This window comes from Gadus morhua, chromosome 3 (assembly GCF_902167405.1).
Source record: "Gadus morhua chromosome 3, gadMor3.0, whole genome shotgun sequence".
Lineage (NCBI taxonomy): Eukaryota > Metazoa > Chordata > Actinopteri > Gadiformes > Gadidae > Gadus > Gadus morhua.
Genome location: NC_044050.1, coordinates 16491067 through 16514475, shown reverse-complemented (window position 1 = coordinate 16514475; position 23409 = coordinate 16491067). Strand labels below are relative to the sequence as shown.

Below are 23409 nucleotides of genomic sequence, written 5' to 3'. Positions count from 1 at the left end.
GAGAAGAGAGAATGGAAGGGAAAAAAAATCCCTTAGTCACTTGTCTTCCTGTCTGAGAGCAGTGGGAGGAGGTGGGGGCGGTGGGAGCGGGGGGGGACATCCTTTTCAGCTCGACCACTCAGACAGTACCAGTGCAATGTTCAATTTAAAGGTCTCTGGTGGGCGGAGTCTGGGGGGCGCCCTGGATTGGAATCCAGTCCGGGTCTTGTGAACGGCTGTCATAGTGTGCACTATTGTGTGCGGCTGAGGGGAGATAGAGAGAAAAAAAAAGGAGGGAGTGTGTAGAGAGAGAGAGGGTGCGCGCGCGAGAGAGAGAGAGAGAGAGAGAGAGAGAGAGACGAGAGAGATAGGGGGGGGGGAGAAAACCTGGCTCTTTGTGTGGGAAAGGCTCAGCAGGAAAGTGATTTGGTGATTATTTTTCAGTTTGCCAGCAAAGTGGAGGCTGTTCCCCACAAGCAAGTCCACTCTTCTCCCTTTTTGGAGCCTTCTCTCTCCCTTTTTTATCTTGTTCTTTACACGCCGGAGTGAGAGAGAGGGACGTGCACACGGGGCTGCTTCACCGACCGGACCAACAGCGACACCCGGGCTACTCCTGATGGTGAGCGGCGACGTCAGACTGGTCTCCATGAATATTGATGTGGAGTATGGTCTGTTTCATAGAAGAACAGAAGGAGGCAAGATGGCTACCCTTTAGGATTTGTTAGAGAACAGAACCGGCCGATTTTGTTGGATTTTTCTACAAAGTGGGAGGGCACAGATAGAGGTAAGGATTTCATAGCTCAGAGTGTATACTCTCTGTTTGAGCTCTTTTGCTCTTTATGTTTCCATAGATTGGGAGGGTTTCGTTCTTCTTCTTTTTTTTAAAGCCAAGGCACTTCCCCCCACCGTTCAGGCAACAGAATGAGAAGTAGGCTTATTTCATAAAGCTCTTCCAACATGGCTGACCATTTTCATTCTCTTTTCTCTTGTTCTCATACCTTGTAAATGTGAGAGGGTTGGTTCTTTTTCAGCGTGTGTTTCCACGAGCGCCGCGCTCACTATGCACACTTGCTGTTTTTTTGGAATGCCTCTTGAACAGAAAATGGCCTGCTTAGACTGCCTGATAAGGATTTCATTTTCTTCTTTCTTTCTCTGAAGCACTATTACTGATGTATCTCAGTAGCTATGTAGGGTGTGCTTCTATCTCAGATTTCCTTTTATTTGCCCTATCACTAGAAAAGAGTACTGTGTATATTGTAGTAGTAATCTAGTGTTTATTCCCGTGTGCTTATGTCACATAATGTTTAGAATAATATGAGACATATTATTCATAACTTATTAAAAATGTCCCTTAATTAACTAATTCTATTTACCAGGAGATATGCATAATAATGCTAGTGGAAGCCTTACTTATTTATATAACATGTTCCACAGTGCTCTTCTCCTTGGTGCCTACTCATCAATAGAGAAGCAGTGTAAAGACATTTGTTTAAAAGCCTACCTAGATCTGCTATTGTTAGCAGTAAGTTTACATTGTACAAATACATAGCATTGGTAACAGTGTGTGTGTGTGTGTGTGTGTGTGTGTGGGGGGGGGGGGGGCAGCAAAACCTTCTGGCTTTGTGCATCACCCAGATTCAGCTTTCATCTTGATCACCCCCAAATGACAGGCAGACACAAAGGCAGCTCCGGTCCCAAGGAGGGCATGAAGACAAGAAGAGAGTGGAAGAAGGAGAATTAATATTATAGCAAGGGGCACAGAGCAGGTCAAGGTCAGAAAGGGCTAAAGGAAATGAAACCCTATCCTACTGCCCCATTTGATGGGGGGAATCTAGCATGGCTTGTTGTTGTTTTTTGGTACCAGGGGGGGGAATGCAAAGTTGACAAACTTCATAGGAACAGTAGATCTTATTTCTCATACAAAGTTGACAGACTGATTCTAAACAATTTAGCATTATGGAATATGAGGTACATCTTTTAATTTACAAAACAGTATTGGAAGTTTACATTTTTATTGTTATACTCGACCTACTTCTGTGATAAGAGTTGCTGACTTCTTAATGATATAGTAGATAGAGTATAGTGAATGAGTATAACGTATGATAGAGTGCAATGATAGTATTCCTGCTGTGTGCAACTCTGGTGTGCAATTAGGTCAGTGTAGTGAATCTACAGCCTTGAAACTGCCAAATAGTAAGCTTACAAATGGAATGTTAATGCTATAAAAGGTACCCAGGAGAATTATTCATACATTTCATGATAACTGATTATTTGATTTGAAATAGACTAAAGAGGCGACGTTGTTGTTGTTGTTGATTTAGTTAATGACTCCACACATGTAACTAATAGGTCATTACCATTGGCACTTTAAATAACACTGTAAAGTGGTCAATGAATGCATCCTTTAGATTGACATCATGGTGGGAGATTGTGAGAGATACCATCTTAAACCGTGTGTATTTGGTTTGTGTATTCCAGCCCCAGTTAGGCCTGCAGTTAAATGCTAACCAAGAAACGCCTGGAAGGGGGGTCATCAGGTGGTCTAAATGGCCTAATAGTTGAGCTTAGTTGTAAAAATCCCTAATGCATTAACATTCTCATGCATTTACAGTGCGTAACATGAGATCACTGCTTGGTGAAATAAATGACAGAGGACCTACAGTATATAGGGTAGGGACAGGGCAGTGGAGTTCCACAGAACAGAATAAAATGGTACACGGCTTTGCAAACGACCACCAGGGTAGCATTTTATCTATGAGAAACCTTGAGTTTCTAAACTTTATTAATTATGTTGGTTAGGGTTTGCGGGTAATTTGTTATTCGGAGCATGTTGTGCCTTTATAAGAAATTAGGTACATTGCAATGTAATAACACTGGGCTACATCTTTGCGAGCTCTGAACTATCCCCGTCACATGGTCATTCGTTGTAAGACTACGGCATGGTTTTGTTTTGATGTGACGCGCATGGCTATTGAGTGTGTAGTGTCAACACCAGAGAGTTGGCGGGGGCGTGCTCGGCCGCCCCAACTCGCCGGGAGCACGTGACACAAGAGATCCGTTTTTTAGGGTAACCTGTTTCAACCGGTTAGCTTAACAATTTTAATTTTTTTCAGTTTGTGTGTGAGTGCTTGTGCGTGCCTGAGTCACCTGTACCTTTTTTAATAACTGCCATGCTTCTTTAGGAGACTGTGATCAGTCAATGAGGAGGGTGTTTGCTGTATTGTAATGCAAACTTCTTTCTATTGCTTTTGATTACCCTATCTACTATAGGCACATTGCAAGTTACATTGATATAAGGATTTGATAAGACCGGCTTTTAACAAACTTGCTGTTTAAATGTTTAAATTAACGTGCCAGGTAGTAGTAGCAAAGCCTTAAACCCCCATTACCAGCTGGGAGGTTATTCACAGGTTACATCATTAGTGTAGTACAAACTACCACAACCTTCCCAGTGACATGGTTTCCGTAGTTTCCATGGTATCCTGACATGACTGTTGCTACATCAACCCTAGCAACGTCGAGAGTGAGTGCGTCTCCAATGGGGGGTTGCAGGGGGAGCTCCGGTGGGGGGATGGGGCACCTACAGATCAATCAAGCTGCTCACATCTATCCACACTCACTGATAAAGCCTAGCGGTCAGGCTTCTCCCTGGTCGTGGCTGAAGACCCTTTTATGTTACTCCAAGAGCAAGAGACAATATCACCTTTGGGAAGAATGTCCAGTTGCCATAGCGTTCAACAACAATGCAGTCCACTGACAATGCTCCCACTGACCCCTGACCCCACTCCTCCTTTACTTGAGCCCACGCATCATATTTCGACCCCTTGGGCACGGTCTAAGAAAGGAAACACAACTGATTTGGCAGTTGATTTGGACATTTTGGATTGGGCTACCTCTTGCTACATGGCCTTGCCCTGTTTTTTTTTGTTTTTTTAACTCTTAGACGGTTGAGTTTGACATTTTAGATTGGGCCACCTCTTGCCGCATTGCCTTGTTGTTGTTTTTTAACTCTGAGACGGTTGAGTTGGACATTTTAGATTGGGCTACCTCTTGCCGCATGGCCTTGCCTTGGTTGTGGAGTTTTGCACCTTGAGACAAAATGGCGAGCTATTTATTGTGTGGTATTGATCTTTTAAATATAGATTTTTTCTTTCTTTCCTTCTAACGGGGGTTGTTGTTGTACAGAGGGAGAGATGCAGTGACCCACTGGGAGACTGATGCAGTAGGAACCTGTAACAGTTTATTGTAGATACATCCATTAAATATACTGAGAGGTAGATTATACAGCCTTGTGCCTTTAGTGAAAAACATGATCGTAGCCTAATATTTACCAGGTGGTATTGGACCAAAAGCTTTTATTTAGTGCAACTAAAATATTGGAAACATTTTGTGGATGCATTTCTTAATCTCTTAAGCATTCACACCTAAACCAACTGCCAAATAAGTCCCCTATTAAGACACCAAAGAAATGCAAATGCCAAAGCACATTCCAAATCTAAACCGGGATGACCAATATCCTGCTGTGTTGGCCTGGCCCTGTGATTATATCATATGGGCGAAAAGGTGGTTAGAGTGGCACGGGATAATAACAAATGGTTTCTTGGTCCTGGCGAGTATACATATAAATATGTATGGATGTCATGCTTTACCTCAGGCTTTACCTCTTAAAACTTAAAAGTGGTTAGTGAATAAGGGAGAGAGAAGGGCAGGAGACTCGGAAGGCTTTTCCCTCCACGTGAGCGTCGCACGTGGCTGCTCTGTTTGCAAACACTATTCTGGCATTCCGTAGTGCAATACCGAGTCAGCCATTACGCAAGCGACGCTCCCCGATGCGCACAGCATCATCGCTGTCCGGGCGCCTCCCGGTCATGTGAGCTCCTGATGTCGCGGCCCTGTTTGAATGCAGACACCGGTTCTGACACCAGATGAGAAAAACGTTAGCGCTGCAGAGTTAGCTCAACTTTAAGGGACTAACTTGTCAACAATGGAGCCGGCAGCTTCGGAGCAGGTTATGAGGTGTATACCTTCAAAGGCCTAAACAAAGTTATAGTTCGAGGAAAAACTTCATACATTTCACCATGAACCGTTTTTAGATCGGAGGGCAGATGGGTGAGGTGATCAGGGTTAAGTTTGTAGAATGACTACAGAAGGTTTAACGATAAAGTCACCATTGTCGATGGTTTTTAAACCTCTCAGGGCTATTTCAATTCAGTTTTTCTCCATTGAGAAAACCTTATTCAAGGGAAGTTTTGTACGGTTAAAGTATAGCTTATTTGTAAGCAGATCGGGAACAGTATAGGAAAATAAACAAGCTATATTTCTATATTAAGCAAAAGTAAGAGAATATAGACCAATGAATATCCACAGGGTCCATAATCAAACTTTCATACTGTGAAGCCTTTTTTGGTCACAGTAAGACAAACCACGGTATGCCTTTAAAAACATAGATTTAAGGTGATTTCAACAACAGTTGCAAAGAAATTAGGAAAATTCTGAAAGCTCTTCAGGGTTCAGGGGGGTTATTGTGGGCTATGCAGTGGGTGATGAAAGCTTTTTTGTTGGGCTGCTTGGGTTTCAACGCATCCTTTCAAGTAAAGTAATCTGCTAAGATCATTTAGGGTAAGATCTGAAGGGGGAGGAATCTCCATAACTAATGCAGCTTTTCAAGTGATGGGCAAAGGTCCCTTGTGACGGACACACATAAGGGAAGAGCACCGCACCTCGACCGCTCTCCTTCTTTCACGGGGGGGGGGCGCTCAAAAATGGCTGTCAGATAAAGTTCTTATCGCTTCTTAAGAGGTTGTGATTGAAAAGGCTGAGGCCTGCTTGGCCTCCCTCCTGGTGGCTAAATAAGCGACGACAGCACAAAGAAAGACAGCTGGCCGCGAGTGTCATTCAAAAAAGCGTAACCCTACCAATGGGCTTGAATGACATCACTAACTGCTTCTGAAGGCTTCAAGTGGCTCCGGCGCAATATTAGGTTTCCAACGGGGAATGCATTTGTGCAGCAGCAGCTGGTGTCTATCCGAATCCCTCTCTCCCGGCGAATGACAAGGCTGTTTGTTAAACACACCGTCCAGAGATGGAAAAATTGTTCACTGGCGCACATTCGATCATCCATGTAGATTTGCGGGAGGCTGGTTTTCCCAGATGTTCCCTTTTAAAGGGAGTCTGGGAGTAGGCCTATACCTGACTCCCTTTAAAAGAGGGGGATCGGTGACCTCCATTCAATATGTCACATGACTCCCCGAGTTTATTGGAGGGAAACCGGCAGCACGGCAACAGAGACTCTCGGGTCAAGCTGCTTGGAGACCGCTAGCGGAAAAAAAACATTACCCGGGCACGCTGACTGTGTTGTTATTTACTCACACATTTTAAACCAAGCCTGTATCATACCACCAAGCCACTATATCACTACACAATATAGTATTATACTGTGTAATTACAAAATCGAACTGAAAGAATCTGCACTTTCATTAGCGAATTGATTTGGCAAAGACGTTCATGTCATTTCAACATCTAATTTAAACTAATCCATGGTAGCATTTGCATTATCGATTGTCAAATTGGTTTGGCTATGGTCCCACCTTTGTTTCCAGTGTACTAGATTTGGCCATCACCAAGGAACATGAGTGCAGGGAAATAAGTGTTCTCTGTAGTAGGCACAGAGCCAGATAAGGAAGCTAATAATTACTTAAGAGAGTAAAGAGTAACCCAGATACAGAAAATTCCTTTCCAGCTAGCTTTAGCGTCTGTCTCCCATTCATTCATTGGAATTGAAAGCTTCTTGAATTCGAACCAATCTACCAAGTAACTGTAAGTTCCCAAGATAAACATTTCAACAGCAACAAACCAAAAACCCACTCCCACTTGAGAGGGTTTCACGGTAGGGTTCAGTGCTAATTAACCGTTCCGTTTTCAAAAACTGCAAATGTGAGCTTCATGCATATGTGTCTCCATTGATTTCTGTTCCCCGGCACGGATCAATGTGTAGATCACATGTGCACAGCGCAGCTCGCTGGGTGTGGGGGTTGGGGGCGAGAGCTAGGCAGGCTACGAAGTCAGCCGTGCTCGGGTAATGTTTAGAGCAGATGGGCTGCGGAGCCCTTAATAAGATGGTTGCCATGGCTACAGGTCTCTCTGAAAGAAATTAACTTTGCAATGTGCACAGTTCATCAAGTTAGTCAGATATATTGACTGCAGCACCAGACAAAGGGGGAAGGTGGTGGGTACTCGGTCGGTCGGTGGAGGGGAGGAAAAATAACGACGCACGGGAACCATATGAGGGGAGAAGAAATAAAGAGAGGGCCGTGGAGGGGATGGGCTGCAGGCAGGTGAACGGGTTTACCGCTGGGCTCTTGTGTGCTCAACTGACAACTTGTTAATTAGAGCCTCTGTGTGATGCAGCCTGAATGTACAGAGTATATGTTTGGTCCTACTGTGTTGAGCCACACTGGGGCAATTTTAGACAAGGTTTTGTGTGGGTTTTTTTAGACTCCAAGACATTTTTTTCCATTGACTGGGACCATGGGTAGAATTACATGAGGCCAATGTCTACCGGTTAACAAAAGCTAATGAACAACTTTGTTCTACTACGAGGTTTGACCCCTCAGGGAAAGGAGTTTGAAAAAAACCTGGATCGGTCACCTTAAGTAAACGCCAAGCTCCAAGGCTTGCTGTTGTCACACAATAAAAGTGAATGCTTGTGAAGATATGTCTGTGCAGGATTATGTCATGCTCCAAAGATACTCCTCTATAATAAGACACTACTGTCATAACCGTGTATTTCACAATGTACACTGTGTACATTGACAAAAACAAACTTTAAGGGAGTAACCTTACATAAATAAAAGCGGTTGGACTGGTTCATCTAGAAGCTTCTTTGTAGGTCACCTGCAATCTCAAAAAGAGTCTGTTCAACAAAAAAAACAGCAGACTCAGCAACAAGACATTCCTTAAGAGCACAGCAACAAGCAGTGTTGTGAAACAGAACCAGTCCATGCAACATAACATCAACACTGCTGCAAGGATCAAGTCCACCTAACGTCAACAGTCTACAATTTAATCTATTTGAATTTAACGGTCTGTAGTCAGCCCACGAGAAGGCCTTTCTAACCGGTCAACGTGTTCTCTTGTTGTGTTGTATAAGGCAGGTATAGCTGTCTGTGCAGGATATAAATGCGTCCCATGGCTCAAGCACTTTCAACACGTTCTTGAGCCCCTTACTCCCTACCACAGTGCAGGGGCCTCTTGCCTGCCGCTATGGCTGCGGGGACCTTTGACCTGGCTAGCCACATCAGGCGCATATGGTTGCAGAAGGCGGCAGGGAGAAGTCAGTTGTTTTTTGGAGGCTGTTTAATTTGCTCTTCTAGTCTTACCGATTGTATCATCATCGGACTCCCTGTGCGACCCACTCCGTTGTTTTCCTGTGGAGAAAGCACCGAGGCAATTTCATGGAGTGGATGCGCCAGACCACGTGGCGGTTTGCCATAGAGGATTCTCGCTTTGGAAGTTGAAATCATTTTGACCAAGCTGGCTTGTTCTGAGCCGCAGCTGCTCGCATGTGTGTTTTAAACCGGCCGTGCACGCAAACCCAACACCCGACCCCGGCCACGCGCGCAGTGTTGAACCGCGTCTCAAGTGAAAACACCTGGACTGCACCTCAGAATCTGCAAGTGTGTGCAAACTAAATATATAAATATATCTATAGACATATATAGGCCTACATACATGCAAACATTGCATGCATTCACGTGAATAATTCGATTTTGTTAAACTCTGCCTGGTATCAATCCCTAAAGTTTGTAGGAACCAATCTTGCAACCACCTTGTAAGCCATCTGCATCGGCCAGCTAACTCTGTAAGCCTGATAAGAAGTCCACCATTGTACCAAAGTCTATTAAGTTGATCGTTAAGCCAATTGACCCGCTCGGCATTGGATGCCCCTGAACTCCTCGTTTTGATGGTCCGGTTCTAACTACCCTTCCACTGGCTCCTGATAGGTTGAACTCAAATGCAGCGGCACAAAGAAATGTTGCTGAGAAGGAATAGTTCATAGAGGCATGCACATTTAAGAATTTGAGGAGGAAGGAAGAGTAGATAAAGGTATTTATGTTAAATATATTATGTTTTTCTTAGTCTGGGGGGTTTCTGTCAATGATAAGATGGTATTTCAATGTTGTGGTCTCAATGTAGCACTCGAAAGTAAATGTATTTTTTTTCCCAGATATAAATCAGTTAACTCTATACTTTTTTAGTAATAAAAGTTATGCACATTTAAGAAAGATGACTTACGAACGCCAATTCCCATTTGCTTCAAAGCAGCCCAAAGGGCAGGGTATACTAGGAATTGACAGAAAAGCAGAGGGACTATAGGGGGAATCTCCTGCAGCCTGGGACATCTGTCTTAGATTAGACATAAAGAGCCATGAGGATTGTACAGATCCTTGCAGGGCTTGTGGGGGAGGTTCTCTGGGGGAGAAATTAAAAACAGAAGTGTATATGCCCTGTGGTTTCTAGGTAATCTATCACATCTTCTGATCCCGATGAAAGAATTGAACCCAAATAACAAAGAATACCTAGAAACTTATTTGAAAGATCTTTTGTTTTTTATAAACCATGTAAACATACGATCGCAGCGGGGCCACCGGATTGGACGGTTTCTGAAGTAGACACAAGTAATTTCAAAAGATAGATTAAACCCGGGGACATGTAACAATCTAGTCGAGATAACAAACACTATGTTGTAACGGAGAGAATTCTATCTACAGCCAGCAGGCTGACGCGGTTGGTCCAACCTGTGTGTTTCTAGGTTGGCCAAGAGAACGAAAGGAGAGGATGTTCGAGACAAAAGAGAGAAATCAGTCGCTGTTGCTTCAGGCCGTCATGTGACGCAGCCATTATCGACTCACCATCGTGTGACTGGCCCACAGAGCAGCCATCAACAGGAAACTGCCTTGTGCTACCTGCCTACAAAGATTGAGTCACACTGGCAGTTTGTCCAAAGCCTTTCCACAATGCTGCTTCTTAACTTCAAACGAGTGGCTGCACTCTACTGACTATGCTTATTTCCTGAAACTTCCCAGCAAAAAAAAACAAAAACAAGAGGCTATTTGAAGTCTCCATGTATTGACCTACTTACGCTCTGCACTCCCCACACACTGTAAAACAGGAGCTACTATCGTTTACCGTTGCTCTATTTGCATGTTCAAAGCTTGTATGGTCCAGAGATCCTCCTGTAGTTCAACCACACCCTTTACATCAACCAACCTTTCTAAAAAGGTATACTGTGTGACAAATGCTGGACTGAGTCACCAATTTTCAAGTCAATGGTTGAAGGTGAAGGGTGAATAGAAAACAGGTGATTCACCTGCTCTAAAGACAACAGTGGAGAAGATAAACAGTAATTAGAACATCGTTTACAAACTTTCTCCTTCTCCCCCCATTCATATGTTAATGTAGACACAGCAGCAGAGGGGAAATGTTGAGGGAGGGGAGGGAGAAGTTGGCTTGCCTTTCTGGTCATTTTGTAGGTGTATGGTGAAGTATGTTAAGCAGTTTTAGACAAAATTGTAGACCGTTCTTCACTGTTAATGAACAACTTGAAACAATGTCTGGTTGGCTTAGCTCAGGAGTTAGAGTGTGTTGACTTGCAGGGTGCTAGATCGATCCCCGGCTACTCCTTGCTGTTGTTGAGGTGTCCCTGAGCAAAATGTGTATATGTATGCGTGTATGACTTGCATGGTTGACTCTGCCGTATATGTGCATGAATGCTTGTAAGTTGCTTTGGATAAAAGCGTCCACTAAATTATCTAAATGTGAACGTATGTTAGAGAAAATACAAACTGTACAATATCAGTTATTTTTCTCCTTGTTTTGTCATTTAAAGAGTCGATGGAAGGCAAAGTGGTTTCTGGGTGAAATGTATGGAGCAAGCTTAAGGTAGAAAGTCTGAAATGTTGGCAAGAAGGGTTTTAAGCTGCAACACTTTCCATTCAGTGAATTCAGAATAGTCGACTGCATGTTTTCCTCAACCCACTGCTGGAACATAATCTTGTTGCGGTACTGTTTAGCATTATACAGTTGAAGGCAATTGGTGGAAAATGTTACAACATCGAAGGCTATACATTTATTGGGACTGTGTGTGTGTGTGTGTGTGTGTGTGTGTGTGTGTGTGTGTGTGTGTGTGTGTGTGTGTGTGTGTGTGTGTGTGTGTGTGTGTGTGTGTGCATGTATGTGTGGCTGTGTGTGCTTGCAGAGGGGCATGGGGTTCAATGGCTGCAGACACAGGGTCCTATTGTTGCACGACCAGAGTGAGGTAGAGAGAGAATGTCACATGTTCAGAGGGAGAAGGCATGCACTGCGATCTGAGGTGCTTTCAAAGAATGAAGAGTAATTCTTAATTACGCATGTATCATGATACACTGTGTGTTGGATTGTCATCTGTCCAGTGTTAGCTGCCCAGCACTTGACGGTCCACACTGAAACATGGGACTATCACATTACTCCAGATTGTGACCAACCACCAGTCACGCTACAAGACTCAATTGTCCCCCGAAGGCTTCAGGGAAGTGTAGTAAAAAATAAACAACTGCCACATTCAGCGGAGAAGGGTTCTTCCTCTTTCACTCAGTCAAATGGTGCCTTGTTGACTTCTTCAGATCATGCCATTGATTATTTCAATTTGGTTAATTATTTTTTTGTGTGAGTTTTGGTGGGCTGCGTATAGATTTGGCTGTGTATATTTGTTAAGCATTAACCAGATTTGTTTGTGTGCATCATATTCTGGAAAAGAGGAATAAACAAGATAAACATCTGCTCACCTTCAAGAGGTTAGCTATTAATTGGCATGGCAACACTATTCAAAAACAGAAGTTATACTATGTTTCCAATGCTAGCTCAATTCTTAAAGGTTTACCATGTTCAACGGTAGCCTATGGCTAAAAAATAGGCTATCGTTTAGCTTTCCCCTGCAATTTGTTTTCACACGGCCGGCCAGTTGTAGTATAATGTTGTGAAAACAGTGTCAGAGGCCAGTGGGACGAGCGCTATTATTACAAGAGGGATTTAAAATGCTCTAGCATGCAAGTCATGTGACCCAGTTGCAGGGATCTGTGAGGGATGAGGTTTCACTACACCGGAGCCAGCCTTGAGCCGGTGCTGGGCAGCTTAAAAACAAACATTAGGGCCATTCATATATATGTATTTATTTACACATCGCAACCCACTACTCTGGTAAAAAAAGATCAGTGTTTTTTTGCTTTGTTCTCTGTCCAACAAAATGCTTGGACTTCTGGACGAAAAAATTCCTCTCCTCACGTGACAGGAAGGGGGGCATTGTTGAGACGTTACTGGGTCCGTTTCACAATTGAACTATGAGTGTTCAACCACAATGGAATACCATGTGATACCAGATTCAGTGTCATTGTGTCCGTTTGCTTTAAAACTAAATTGGGTTTTGGCAACAAGCATGCTATAAGGAACAGTGTTAGGTGTTTCAGCAAACCCCAATGACTGAGCAGTGGATTCATTAATATATTGCACAACTTCCTCTAGGTTTCTATCAGTCTTTGCATGGACAGGCGGACTTGGCAAAGCTTTAGGGTTGTTATGTTCTAAAATATTAACACACCTGCACAGTTGGATTACAGCAAGGCACAAAGGTTGCGGTGCAAATATACTGCAAGAATACAAATGGATGAATAATCCATTACACAGCAAGAGCCTACTCTCAACTCTAATCTACCACACGTGTCCGCAGGGTTCTGAGTGTACAAGCCGGTGTTCCTGACGCCACACAGGAAAACATTCACCGCCCTATTCAGCCCAGAGAAGGGGAAACAACCACTCGAAATACACACACCCGTGGCAGGGTCTATTGGGAGGCAAAGCGTGTGTCTGATTTACAAGGCTGTTCCATATCGTTCGCCCCACACCGCACGTCTCAACCTGCTAGCCTAGCTTAGACCTCAGTCTCCCAGCAGCAGCTGTCGCTATGGGTGAATGTCACATACGGCTGCCAAGCAACAGCAAATAGACCTCACTGTCCACTAAAAGGGTCCACTCTCCTATTTCACTGCCTCCCTACCAGGGATTACTACACACACACACACACACACACACACACACACACACACACACACACACACACACACACACACACACACACACACACACACACACACACACATAAACAAAGTTATGAGTCTAGTGCATTGAACTTGCTGTGGTTGTAAAGTTGGTGGAGGGGATAACACAGACACATCATCCCAAAGCACTAAAACATTGTATGAATTGTCTGAAACAAAGGTGTAGTGCATTGAACTCAGTGTGGGTATGGAAATGATGTTGGTGGAGGAGATAGGGTAGCCAGTGTCTCCAAAATACTATATAGTACAACACCACAGCATAGCAGTAATAACAACTATAGAACACATTTCACTCAAGGTAGGCTTGAAAATGCCTCTTGCTGTGCGGTTCAATGGACGTCCATCTTGTCCAAACCACCTCTATTGTTTTTTTTGCATTGATCACACTGCCTTCAAGATGTCAACTCTCGGGCACCCCAAGGCCTTAAAGCACTAAAGCCAGTTAGCTAGGTTTAAATGTCATGGTGCACATAGCTGTACAGGCTATCCCTATTGGCAGTTTCTTGTCTACATTTCTTACAAGTGCCCTTAACAGCTCAGCTCATAACTGCTCAGGCCAATGGGGAGCAGACGTGAGGACAGCGACGGAGAGGACCCCAGAGAGAGAAGAGAGTAATTACAGGGCAGAAAACTATGGGACAGGCAGAGGGAGGGCCCTGCAGACGAGGCACAGCAACAACAAAAGCATGTCGAAACAAAGGCACCCGGTTTTGGAGGGAGATGGACCTTCTCCTTGTCCTCCATTGGAAGAGGTTGACAGACTTGTACACAGTGCCACCATTTGTTTGTTTGTTTGTTTGTTTGTTTGTTTGTTTGTTTGTTAGTTTGGTCATTGGAAGGAAGTGGCTGAAGGAATACTAAACGCCGGTCAGAAGTTGTAGAACTTTATGCCGGGTGCCTGAACTCGATTCATTCCAACAGACACTAGATTCCGGTTAGGATCAGGACTCTAGGTGATTATTACACTAGACACTGTCAACGCTATGATAATAACACATTCTACTCAGCACTCAGATTGTCATTAAGTAAGATCTAAAACCAGACAGAACGCACAAAGAAAGAGATTAAACAAAACAACATAAGCAAAAAACAATTTAAGGCTTTTTAAACCAAAACACAGGTTTGAGTGAGGTATAATAATATATGGCCAATTGTGAAAATCTCTCGGGGCAAGCTTGAGCCGTGTATGTTTGTATGTGCAAACACACTCAGCTGGCTCCCCTGCTTTGTTCTAGGTTCGCAAAGATCTCCTTTTTTCAGTGTTCAGTGTGGGTGTATCCAACTGTGACAAGCTGCCTGGCTCCACGCAGCCCTCTGGAAACTCTGGAGTGTCCCAGTGGACTGGAGCTAACACTGTTAGCAGCCTAGCACTCTGGTTCACCTCCTGACTTTTGTCACTCATTTACATCACTCTCGTGTACACACACACACACACACACACACACACACACACACACACACACACACACACACACACACACACACACACACACACACACACACACACACACACACACACACACACACACACAATAAAAATAACAAAGCAGTGATTGGGTTTAAAATAGGATATAAAAGGTTAATAATTAGATACCTTGCCCCAATTCACATGTCACATTGGCATGGAAAGAGGTTCACAACTGCATTTGGTTATTTTTGTATTATCTTCTACCAGAAGATTCATGAGAAAAAAAAAGATTATTTGATTTTAATTTATAAAGGCTTATCTGACTGTAGGTAATCCCCCATAGGATATATATATTTTTAGCAACAGCCCAGTTGCAAAAACAGTTGTTGCAACAACTATTTACTAACTAACATTTATATGGACCAGGATGCACTTCTTTATCTTTATATTTTTTGAACTTTGGATGCACTTTTCTGATCAATTTCTATCAAGCTTTCTTTAACAGACGGTTAAAGGCAAATAAAAACAGGATAGACATTGAATTGTTTTCCTTTTTATGTAAGAGAATGATCTCGTGGGTCTAAGGTGTTAAGACAGCCATGACCAACCAGAATACAAACTCATCTATGCTTCTATAAAACACAATCCAACAGGAACACCTGCTCCTCAATACCTAGATTGTCATTATCTTAACCCCTCTACCCAGGCAAAGTTTCCATTGTCCTTGGGTTTCCTACAATTCCCTCGTTGACCCGCTAACGACTGTCTGGCTGCGTGGCAGTAATGACCGGGGACCACTGCTTAAGCAGGCCGCATCGTTAGTTGGAGATTTAAAAAACCCACAGCAGGGGGGCCCACTTGACAGCTAACGTCACGTTGAGGAGCGTTGACATGGGATGGTACGTCGTTATTTAAGCCAGTGGGTTTGAGTCTGATTGCGAAGGAGCTTCTTCCAAGCGTGTGAAACAGGCGAACGTTCTTCTTTTTATTGATACTCTCCGAGCCTGTGTAGTGTGAGGTCTGAGTTCTTAAGTAAGCACTGGGAGTATTTGTTTTGAGTGAGATTGCGAAGTTGTTTAGCAAAGCTTCTGAATGATGTAAAACCTTCTGTGAGAAAGTATGCGCCAAAGAAAATGTGTCGAACGGACTTGAGGAACTAAAGGGAAATAAGTGGCAAAAAAGATATGCCTGTTTGGGAACATAATAAATTTTTTATTGTATATAAAGGACAGTTGTTTGCAGTTGGAAGTTGTGTTCTTCTCCAGAGCCAACCAAAAATGTTTCTTGGGTCGCAACCTCCACAGAAGTTTGTACAAATATGCAGGAATTTGTTTTATATAACTGAAAATAATTTCAACAGTATGAGAATATAAAAAATCCGGTAACTATCAGGTTCACACACATTATGTTATACTGATAGATGTTGGTTGAGTTTGTCTTTAACATCAGTTCAGGCGTGTAGTAACAGATGCAGTTTGAATAAAACAGTTTATGATGGATTCATAGAAAACTAATATACTCCAGATGTCATGATCAGATCAGAATCCTTCATTTCTTAAATCTCTGCAAAAAGTTAAATAATCTGCAGCATTGGTCTATTCAAACAGCCTGAAATGGACTTGCTGTTATTTCACTATTGAGAAATAACAGTTCCTTCAATAAGATTCCATTATCCCCTCAAGACCAGTGTCCATAGCTACCCCCTTTAGCAAATTTGCATTAACATTAGCGTTTTTGTAGGAATATAAATCTGGAACAAATTATGTTTTCAAACTAGTGGCGGCCATGTTATTCTTCTGTGGTCATGGACATATCTCATGCATTTCCTCTGAGCTTTATGGTCAAAAAGAACAAATATCAAAAAGGTTGTACGTGTTTAAATGCAGGCCTTTATGGTTCAGTGGTTTAGCGACTTAAATTGCTCATGAAGACATAAAAGGCTAAATTACAGATGTTTATTCACCCTGTTTTGGGACTGTGATTATGGGTTAAACATACTGGTGACAAAGCACAGTGTTAAATCTTCTAAGTCTTTCTCTTAATTGCAAGGGGATGGTAGATATATCAATGATGACAGGATCTTCCATTACTGTTGGATAATGTGTGTCAATCTTCCACAGGAAAAAGCATTCTCAAACATACTTTGAAACTAACACAGACACACTTGAATAGGTCAAATGTTTCAGTCTAACTGCGGTCAATGAACCACCTAGCAATACCCACCTTTTTGGAACTCCTTGGTTGCCTTATTCCTGAGCTACTGCAAAGGCGTTACTCATAATTATGATGGATTAGACTGCGGCTCTCCTTCAGCCTCTACACTGTAATTGTTTTGCAGATGTTGCAGATGTGACATGCATTAATAATAAGAGGGTGGCACAGAAAAATCAATGGCGCACCACCATTTTTCCATGTGCAGGAGGGGGGATGGGGGTTAGGAAAAGATGGGGATTAAAGGCCTTCCTGGGCTCAGCTTAAACAGAGATACTATACAGAGATCCATCCATGCATAATGACACCTTATTTCGAGGTCAACAAGTACAGCCTGATAACAGCTATAGAAAAGGGCTGGGTCCCTATAGAGAAGGAATCCCTATAACAGGGACTCTTTCATGGGGAATGCACTAGAGTAATTTGATACTCATTTTGAATAGAAAAAACCGAACAGCATGGAACAAACAATCTAAATGGGACGCGTAACGGTAAATTAGTAGATGTATTGCTCAAACTAGCCTAACAAGTAACCGCCAAAGAATGAGTCATAGCATGAATCATGCATGATTCCCCTTATTCAAACAGCCCACAATAATGTCAGTGTTAAAAACCACATGCCTAGGCTGGAAATGCACAAAACTGCAATTCAGCAATGGGTCATTGAAACCAGATTAGAAGTACGTTATTTCCATATTTAACATACAAGTGGTGTGGATGAGGGGATGAGGAGCTCAAAATTATCTGACAAGTGGTACTTCTTCCCAGATTCACCCAGATGGTTCACGAACCCACACCCTCACCTGGCTGACCAATACGGAAAGTCATATTGGTGTGTGTCTGTGTGTGTGTGTGTTTGTTTACATGTATTGGTGGGATAAAAATCAAACTCATGATAACTATAACAATTTGGTTTGATTTTGAGGTTTTAGAGGATGAAGAAGTATATGCTTGAATTTCATATAACTTTTACTATCGTCTATTTCTTCTATAATAATGAATACATGAATATATAATAAAAATAATGATTTCATTCACATTAGCTCAGTGTGTAGCAATCAGCATCTGTTGGCAACCATGGCAATCCACAACAGATGTCACAACAATAACGTCAACCCTAGGTTTTAATAAAAGCAACGCATGACTTTTATTTGGATGCTAACATCTCCCTCTCTCTTGTGTTTTGCAGGACGTAGAGGACAGCTTCGTGGATGGACTCTGAGCAGACCAGATGGAAACAGAACAGTCTAGCCATGAGACGGAAGAAAGTCTGATATTAGCACAATTTGGCACCACTGAGCATCCCAACCCGACGGATACTACCAAACTCCACAATGGAAACCAGTCTCCCGATGGAGCACGGATTAATGGACACGAGGACTGGACCCATTACAAGCCTATTGCAGGGGTCAACTCCATGAAAAGAACCCAAGATAACTGCAACAGCCCTGGTTCAGAACAGGGACTATTCAGTCCAGGGCCTTACACCATGAACGGGGAGCTGAAGCATGCGCACCCGGACGACTCTTTGTTGGTTCCTCAGCCTAAGAAACTCAAAATGGATACTGAAATGAAAGGAAATGAGGATATGAGCTCCAGTCTGGTAGAAGACTTTTCTGAGCTGACAAAGGAGACAGATTTTGACTGCAATGCCCTGCAGGAGACAAAACTGGACAAAATAAACAGAAATTTCTCAAATGGGGATCTTATTGGCCATTCTAGACAACCATTTTCCATTTCTAATGGTGCTACAGCCTCGCAACCAATAATGGAAGGCACTCCGGGTGATCTTTTAGAGAAGACTCTGTCTCAGTATTACCCTGAACAGGTTTCCATTGCACCACAACCATCTGGTTCACTGCCACTGGCCGTCAATGGATCTCTAGCAAAAAAGCTGCCCAATCAAGGTGCTCAACACCTCCCTTTAAGCTCAGGTTACCCAAATTCAACTCAGATGCCTGCTGCACAGCAACAGAAACCTAGACCAGGCCACAATAATGAAAATGGTTACAACTCTGCTCTCTATATAGTGAACGGATACTCCAAGAATCATGAAGCAGGTCACCAGCAGCAGCAAGCTTACTCTGTCCAGGAACGGGACTTTGCACTTGGGCAAGTTGGAGAGCGACCTGCCAACGACTCACAACATCAAAATGATCTAAAATGCTTTCCAAAGAATCCTGACGGCATGTATAAGAAATCAAACCAGGAGTTTAATCAGAACTCCTTCCCTGAACATAACATGCCTCCCCAGACAGGGAAGGGATGCGAGTCTGAGAGTTTTCCCAGCCCAGGATTAAAAGGAATGAGGCAGAGTGAGGAGCCTGGTTCTGGCAATAAATCTGAAAATGATGGTGGTCTCCAATACACAATGCAACCCCAGATCCAGCACTTTCAACAACGTTCAGGGAGCTTGTGTCGAGCTGGACCAGACAGCATTGGCTCTATGGGGCCTAAATCGATAAGCAGGCAAAGCGCACCAGGAACTCAGCAGTCTCATCATGCTGGAATGGAAAATGGACTGGATAGCCCAACCCAGCAGAGCAGCAACTTAGCATGCACTGCAACCGGCCAGGGGCAGTGGATGGACCGAAACACACCTCAATCTGAGCAGCGCTTGAGCAGTGGTCCGCCATCAAAAACACAAGAGCATGATATGTGGGAAGACTTTCTGAACAGGCCTCAGTCAGATCAGCAACCACCAAATCCCAAAGTCAATGGGCAGATGTTGCAAACAGACCCAATGCAACGCTTTCAAACCCAGGAAGGTTTCACAGATAACACCTCAGGGTCTAACAATTTCCAGCAGCAGCAGATTAAACAGGAGCAATTGCAGTCCCAATCTCATTGTGCTCAAACTCAGCACAACACTGCCCCTGAGTGGCAGCAATCTAATTCGAAAACAACTCCAATGCAGCAGGCTCTTTCCCAGCAGTGCAACCTCTCTGAACAGACAAGTCACTGCTATCGCACTCCCATGCAGCGTGAGCACTTACACGACGTAGACCCAGACCTGCAGGAAATATTGTCACCTGAATTTTTACCAACACAACAGCACTGTCTAGAACGGCCCATGTCGCATCCGCCCCAGTTTGAAGGGCAGCAGCAGCAGCTCAAGTCCCCCAACTACAGACCCCACAGTCAGCCTCATCCAGGTCAGCAGCAGTTCCAGCCCCACCAGCAGGGGAGAAACTCTGTACAGGCCAACCTCCACCCTCAGCAAGCTTTTGGCTACAACAACGCTGTGGAAAGGCAGCAACTTCAGAGGCAACAGTTTGGCACAGTGAATCAAGGGAGTGTGGACTTTAAACAATGCCACCCGCAGCAGCAGCAGCCTTCGGTACAGTGCCATCCACCCACCCACCCTGACTTCCAAAACACAACAGCACGCCCAAATGCTCAAATACCACAATTAGGCACAATGAACCAACAGGTTTCAGGAAAGATGTATTCTAAGGAAGAGCAGCAGCAGCAGCAGCAGCAGCAGCAGCAGCAGCAGCAGCAGCAGCAGCAGCAGCAGAACGATTTGTGTTCTCAATTACAGAGAGGGTACCAGCTACCTCCTGGAGCTGGGGGGAACCAAGGAGACTATCAGAAGCATGCAGCTCTGCGAATGCACCTTTTACAGCGGCAGGAGCGCCATGGACCACCTTATCCACCTCAGAGCCTCGGTGACAAACAAGGGCCAATACCTATCAAAATGGAAAATGGACCCCGATTTGCATCACCGGGAATACATCAGCAGGAGTATCAGAGGCGAGAGATGGCAATGGGAAGCCCACAGGTCAAGCAGGAGTTTACTCAATCCATGTGCAAACAAACTAACAAGCCCGGGAGCATCCTGGCCACCATGGAACAAAGCCTCAGGCAGTATGAGCTTTCTCCTGTGTTTGAGAAGAAGTCCTTTGCCCTAAATTCTCCTCAGGTGAAGGTGGAGTCCTCAGGGGCTGTCACAATACTGTCAACCAACGCAGATCTGGGCGGAGGGGATTCAGGGATCCATTCCAGCTCTGCCCCCATGAGGAGACACAATGACTTCACCCCGAAGAAAGAGCCTTCCCTCCAGAGCTTTCTTGAATCTCCCATGAAGCTCCTGGACACCCCCATAAAGAACCTACTAGACACTCCTATCAAAACACAGTATGACATTGCATCTTGTCACTGTGTCGGTGAGTCTCTATATATTTTTTTTATACTCATACTTTTCTTAGAATACTATTATCCTAAACTGTCAAATATAAATTGATAACCTGCTTATGTTTAATCTTTTTTTTACCCAGAACAAATCAGTGAGAAGGATGAGGGCCCTTATTACACCCATTTGGGCGCAGCACCGAGTGTCCCGGCTATACGAGAAGTCATGGAGAAAAGGTAAACCATCAATTTATTAAAAGCACCATTTTGAGATGCTGTTGAAGATGACTCACGCTGTTGAAGACGACTCAGTACTCATATTGTGGTTGTTCTGTGGTTGTTCTTTGCTTGTCCCTCTCTTCAAAGGTCTGGGCTAACTGGTCGTGCCATTAGAATTGAAAAAGTCATTTACACAGGCAAGGAGGGGAAGAGCACACAAGGATGTCCTATTGCCAAATGGGTATGAAGGTTTTGCATTTAATTTGTATAGGGGGTAGTGTAGTCGCTAGGGTGTTCGACTCACAGACAAAGTTACGGGCCTCAATCCCCACAGCCTATGTCCACAGCCTACCTGTAAGTATTCTAGAGCAAGATGCCTTACCCCTAACTGCACAAAAATATCTTGCATATAAATTAACTCTGGATTAAAGTGTCTGCCTAAATAACTAAATGGAAAGAAAGAAAAAGAAAAAGTTTTCCAATGTATTTGTCTCAACTGGTATTAGGAATACTTAAACTTGCGCCAACTGTGTGTATTGCAGGTCATTCGACGTGGCAGCGATGAGGAGAAGGTGCTGGTGTTGGTCCGGCAGCGTGCCGGACATACGTGCGAGACGTCCTGCATTATCGTGGTCATTCTAATCTGGGAGGGCATCAACCGAAATGTGGCCGACCAGCTGTACAAGGAGTTGAGCACCACTTTAACCAAGCATGGAGCCCACACCCAGAGGCGCTGCGCAATCAACGAGGAGTGAGTACACATAGTTACCACTTAAAACACCAGGAAACCTTTACTTTACTGTATGTAAATATCATCATCATTTAGAACCAAGGTTTCACATTTCCAGGACTGGAAAAATCTTTTTGGGGGATAAAATATATTATTCAACATCATCCAACAAGTTTTGGTTATTTTTCTTCCAATGTTCATTATGTAAACATCCCAACATCTTAACACATTACTTCCCTATCATTTAGGAGGACATGTGCATGCCAAGGACTAAATCCTGAGGCCTGCGGAGCGTCCTTCTCGTTTGGCTGTTCCTGGAGCATGTATTACAATGGATGCAAGTTTGCTAGGAGCAAAATTCCAAGGAAATTCAAGCTTCTTGGAGATGATAGTAATGAGGTATGTTGTCAAACTCTCGAAAATGTGGCAACATGTTATAAGTAATAAGATATCTTTAATATTGATTGTACCAAATAACTTTTTTTTCCAGGAGGGAAGACTGGAGCAAAATCTACAACACCTAGCCACATTAATGGGGCCAATGTATAAAACATTAGCACCGGACGCGTACGCTAACCAGGTACATTTTCTTTTTAAACCAGTATACTACCAGTATACCAAGTTTAAATATCTATTTTTGCCTCAACACATACACAATGCATGAGACCTATGCATTTATTACATTTTGCTGTTAACTGCCACAATTAGTTTAACAATTTATAACCAGTTAATTTAATCATTTTATTCATTTGAATTAACAAACTGAACTAAACGTCTCAACGTTGAATACTTTGTTACGTAGGTGGAACATGAACACAGAGCTCCAGATTGTCGCCTTGGGCAGGAAGATGGCCGCCCTTTCTCTGGGGTCACTGCTTGCATGGACTTCTGTGCACATGCTCATAGAGACCTCCACAACATGCAGGGTGGCAGCACTGTGGTAAGCAGACGCATAGGAAACTACATGGTGTTTCAATATGTACTCCTAAGGCATGCACGCAAACAATATAAATGTCCTTACATATCATGTAATCAACACATGGTTTCAAACTTAAATAAAAGAAAGATGAGTCTGATTATGATTATAAGTCTGATAATGATTATGCGAAGATCGTCCTTGTTAAGAATAGGAGTTTTAATTAGGATTTCAATGACAAACATCCTGCTACCCGTTTCTTTCAGGTTTGCACCTTGACCAGAGAGGATAATCGGGACATAGGCAAGATCCCCGAGGACGAACAACTTCATGTTCTGCCTCTGTACAAGGCCTCCAGTACGGACGAATTTGGTAGTGAGGAAGGCCAGCAAGAGAAGATCAAAACCGGTGCCATACAGGTCCTCAATGCCTTCCGACGCCAGGTCCGCATGCTCTCAGAACCTGCCAAGTCCTGCCGGCAGAAGAAGCTGGACGCCAAAAAAGCAGCGGCCAACAAGAATGCCAGTCTTGACATTAAGGCCGAGAAGAACATGCAGGCCAAGGCCAAGGCTGGCACTTATGAAAACATTGCTCAGAGCGCTGCTGGGACAGGTGGGTAGATAATTTGTTTCCCATTTGACGTACTGCCTTGGAAATGATAAAT

The 23409-nt window shown here is 43.6% G+C and overlaps 1 protein-coding gene across 2 annotated transcripts in view; it reads left to right on the top strand.

Moving 5' to 3' along the window:
* Positions 1 to 316: 316 nt before the first annotated feature.
* Positions 317 to 23409, top strand: part of tet2 (tet methylcytosine dioxygenase 2) — a 27343-nt gene continuing 4250 nt past the window's right edge. The window contains exons 1-9 of one of the 2 annotated variants that reach the window (XM_030352122.1): positions 317 to 598; positions 17936 to 20915; positions 21027 to 21117; positions 21247 to 21340; positions 21642 to 21850; positions 22078 to 22228; positions 22320 to 22409; positions 22632 to 22769; positions 23012 to 23357. In XM_030352122.1, coding sequence (XP_030207982.1) covers positions 17978 to 20915; positions 21027 to 21117; positions 21247 to 21340; positions 21642 to 21850; positions 22078 to 22228; positions 22320 to 22409; positions 22632 to 22769; positions 23012 to 23357 — 4057 coding nt within the window. In that variant the 5' untranslated portion in view covers positions 317 to 598; positions 17936 to 17977. Of the gene's footprint in view, positions 764 to 17935; positions 20916 to 21026; positions 21118 to 21246; positions 21341 to 21641; positions 21851 to 22077; positions 22229 to 22319; positions 22410 to 22631; positions 22770 to 23011; positions 23358 to 23409 lie in introns of both variants that reach the window. The other variant, XM_030352121.1, reaches the window with a different exon arrangement.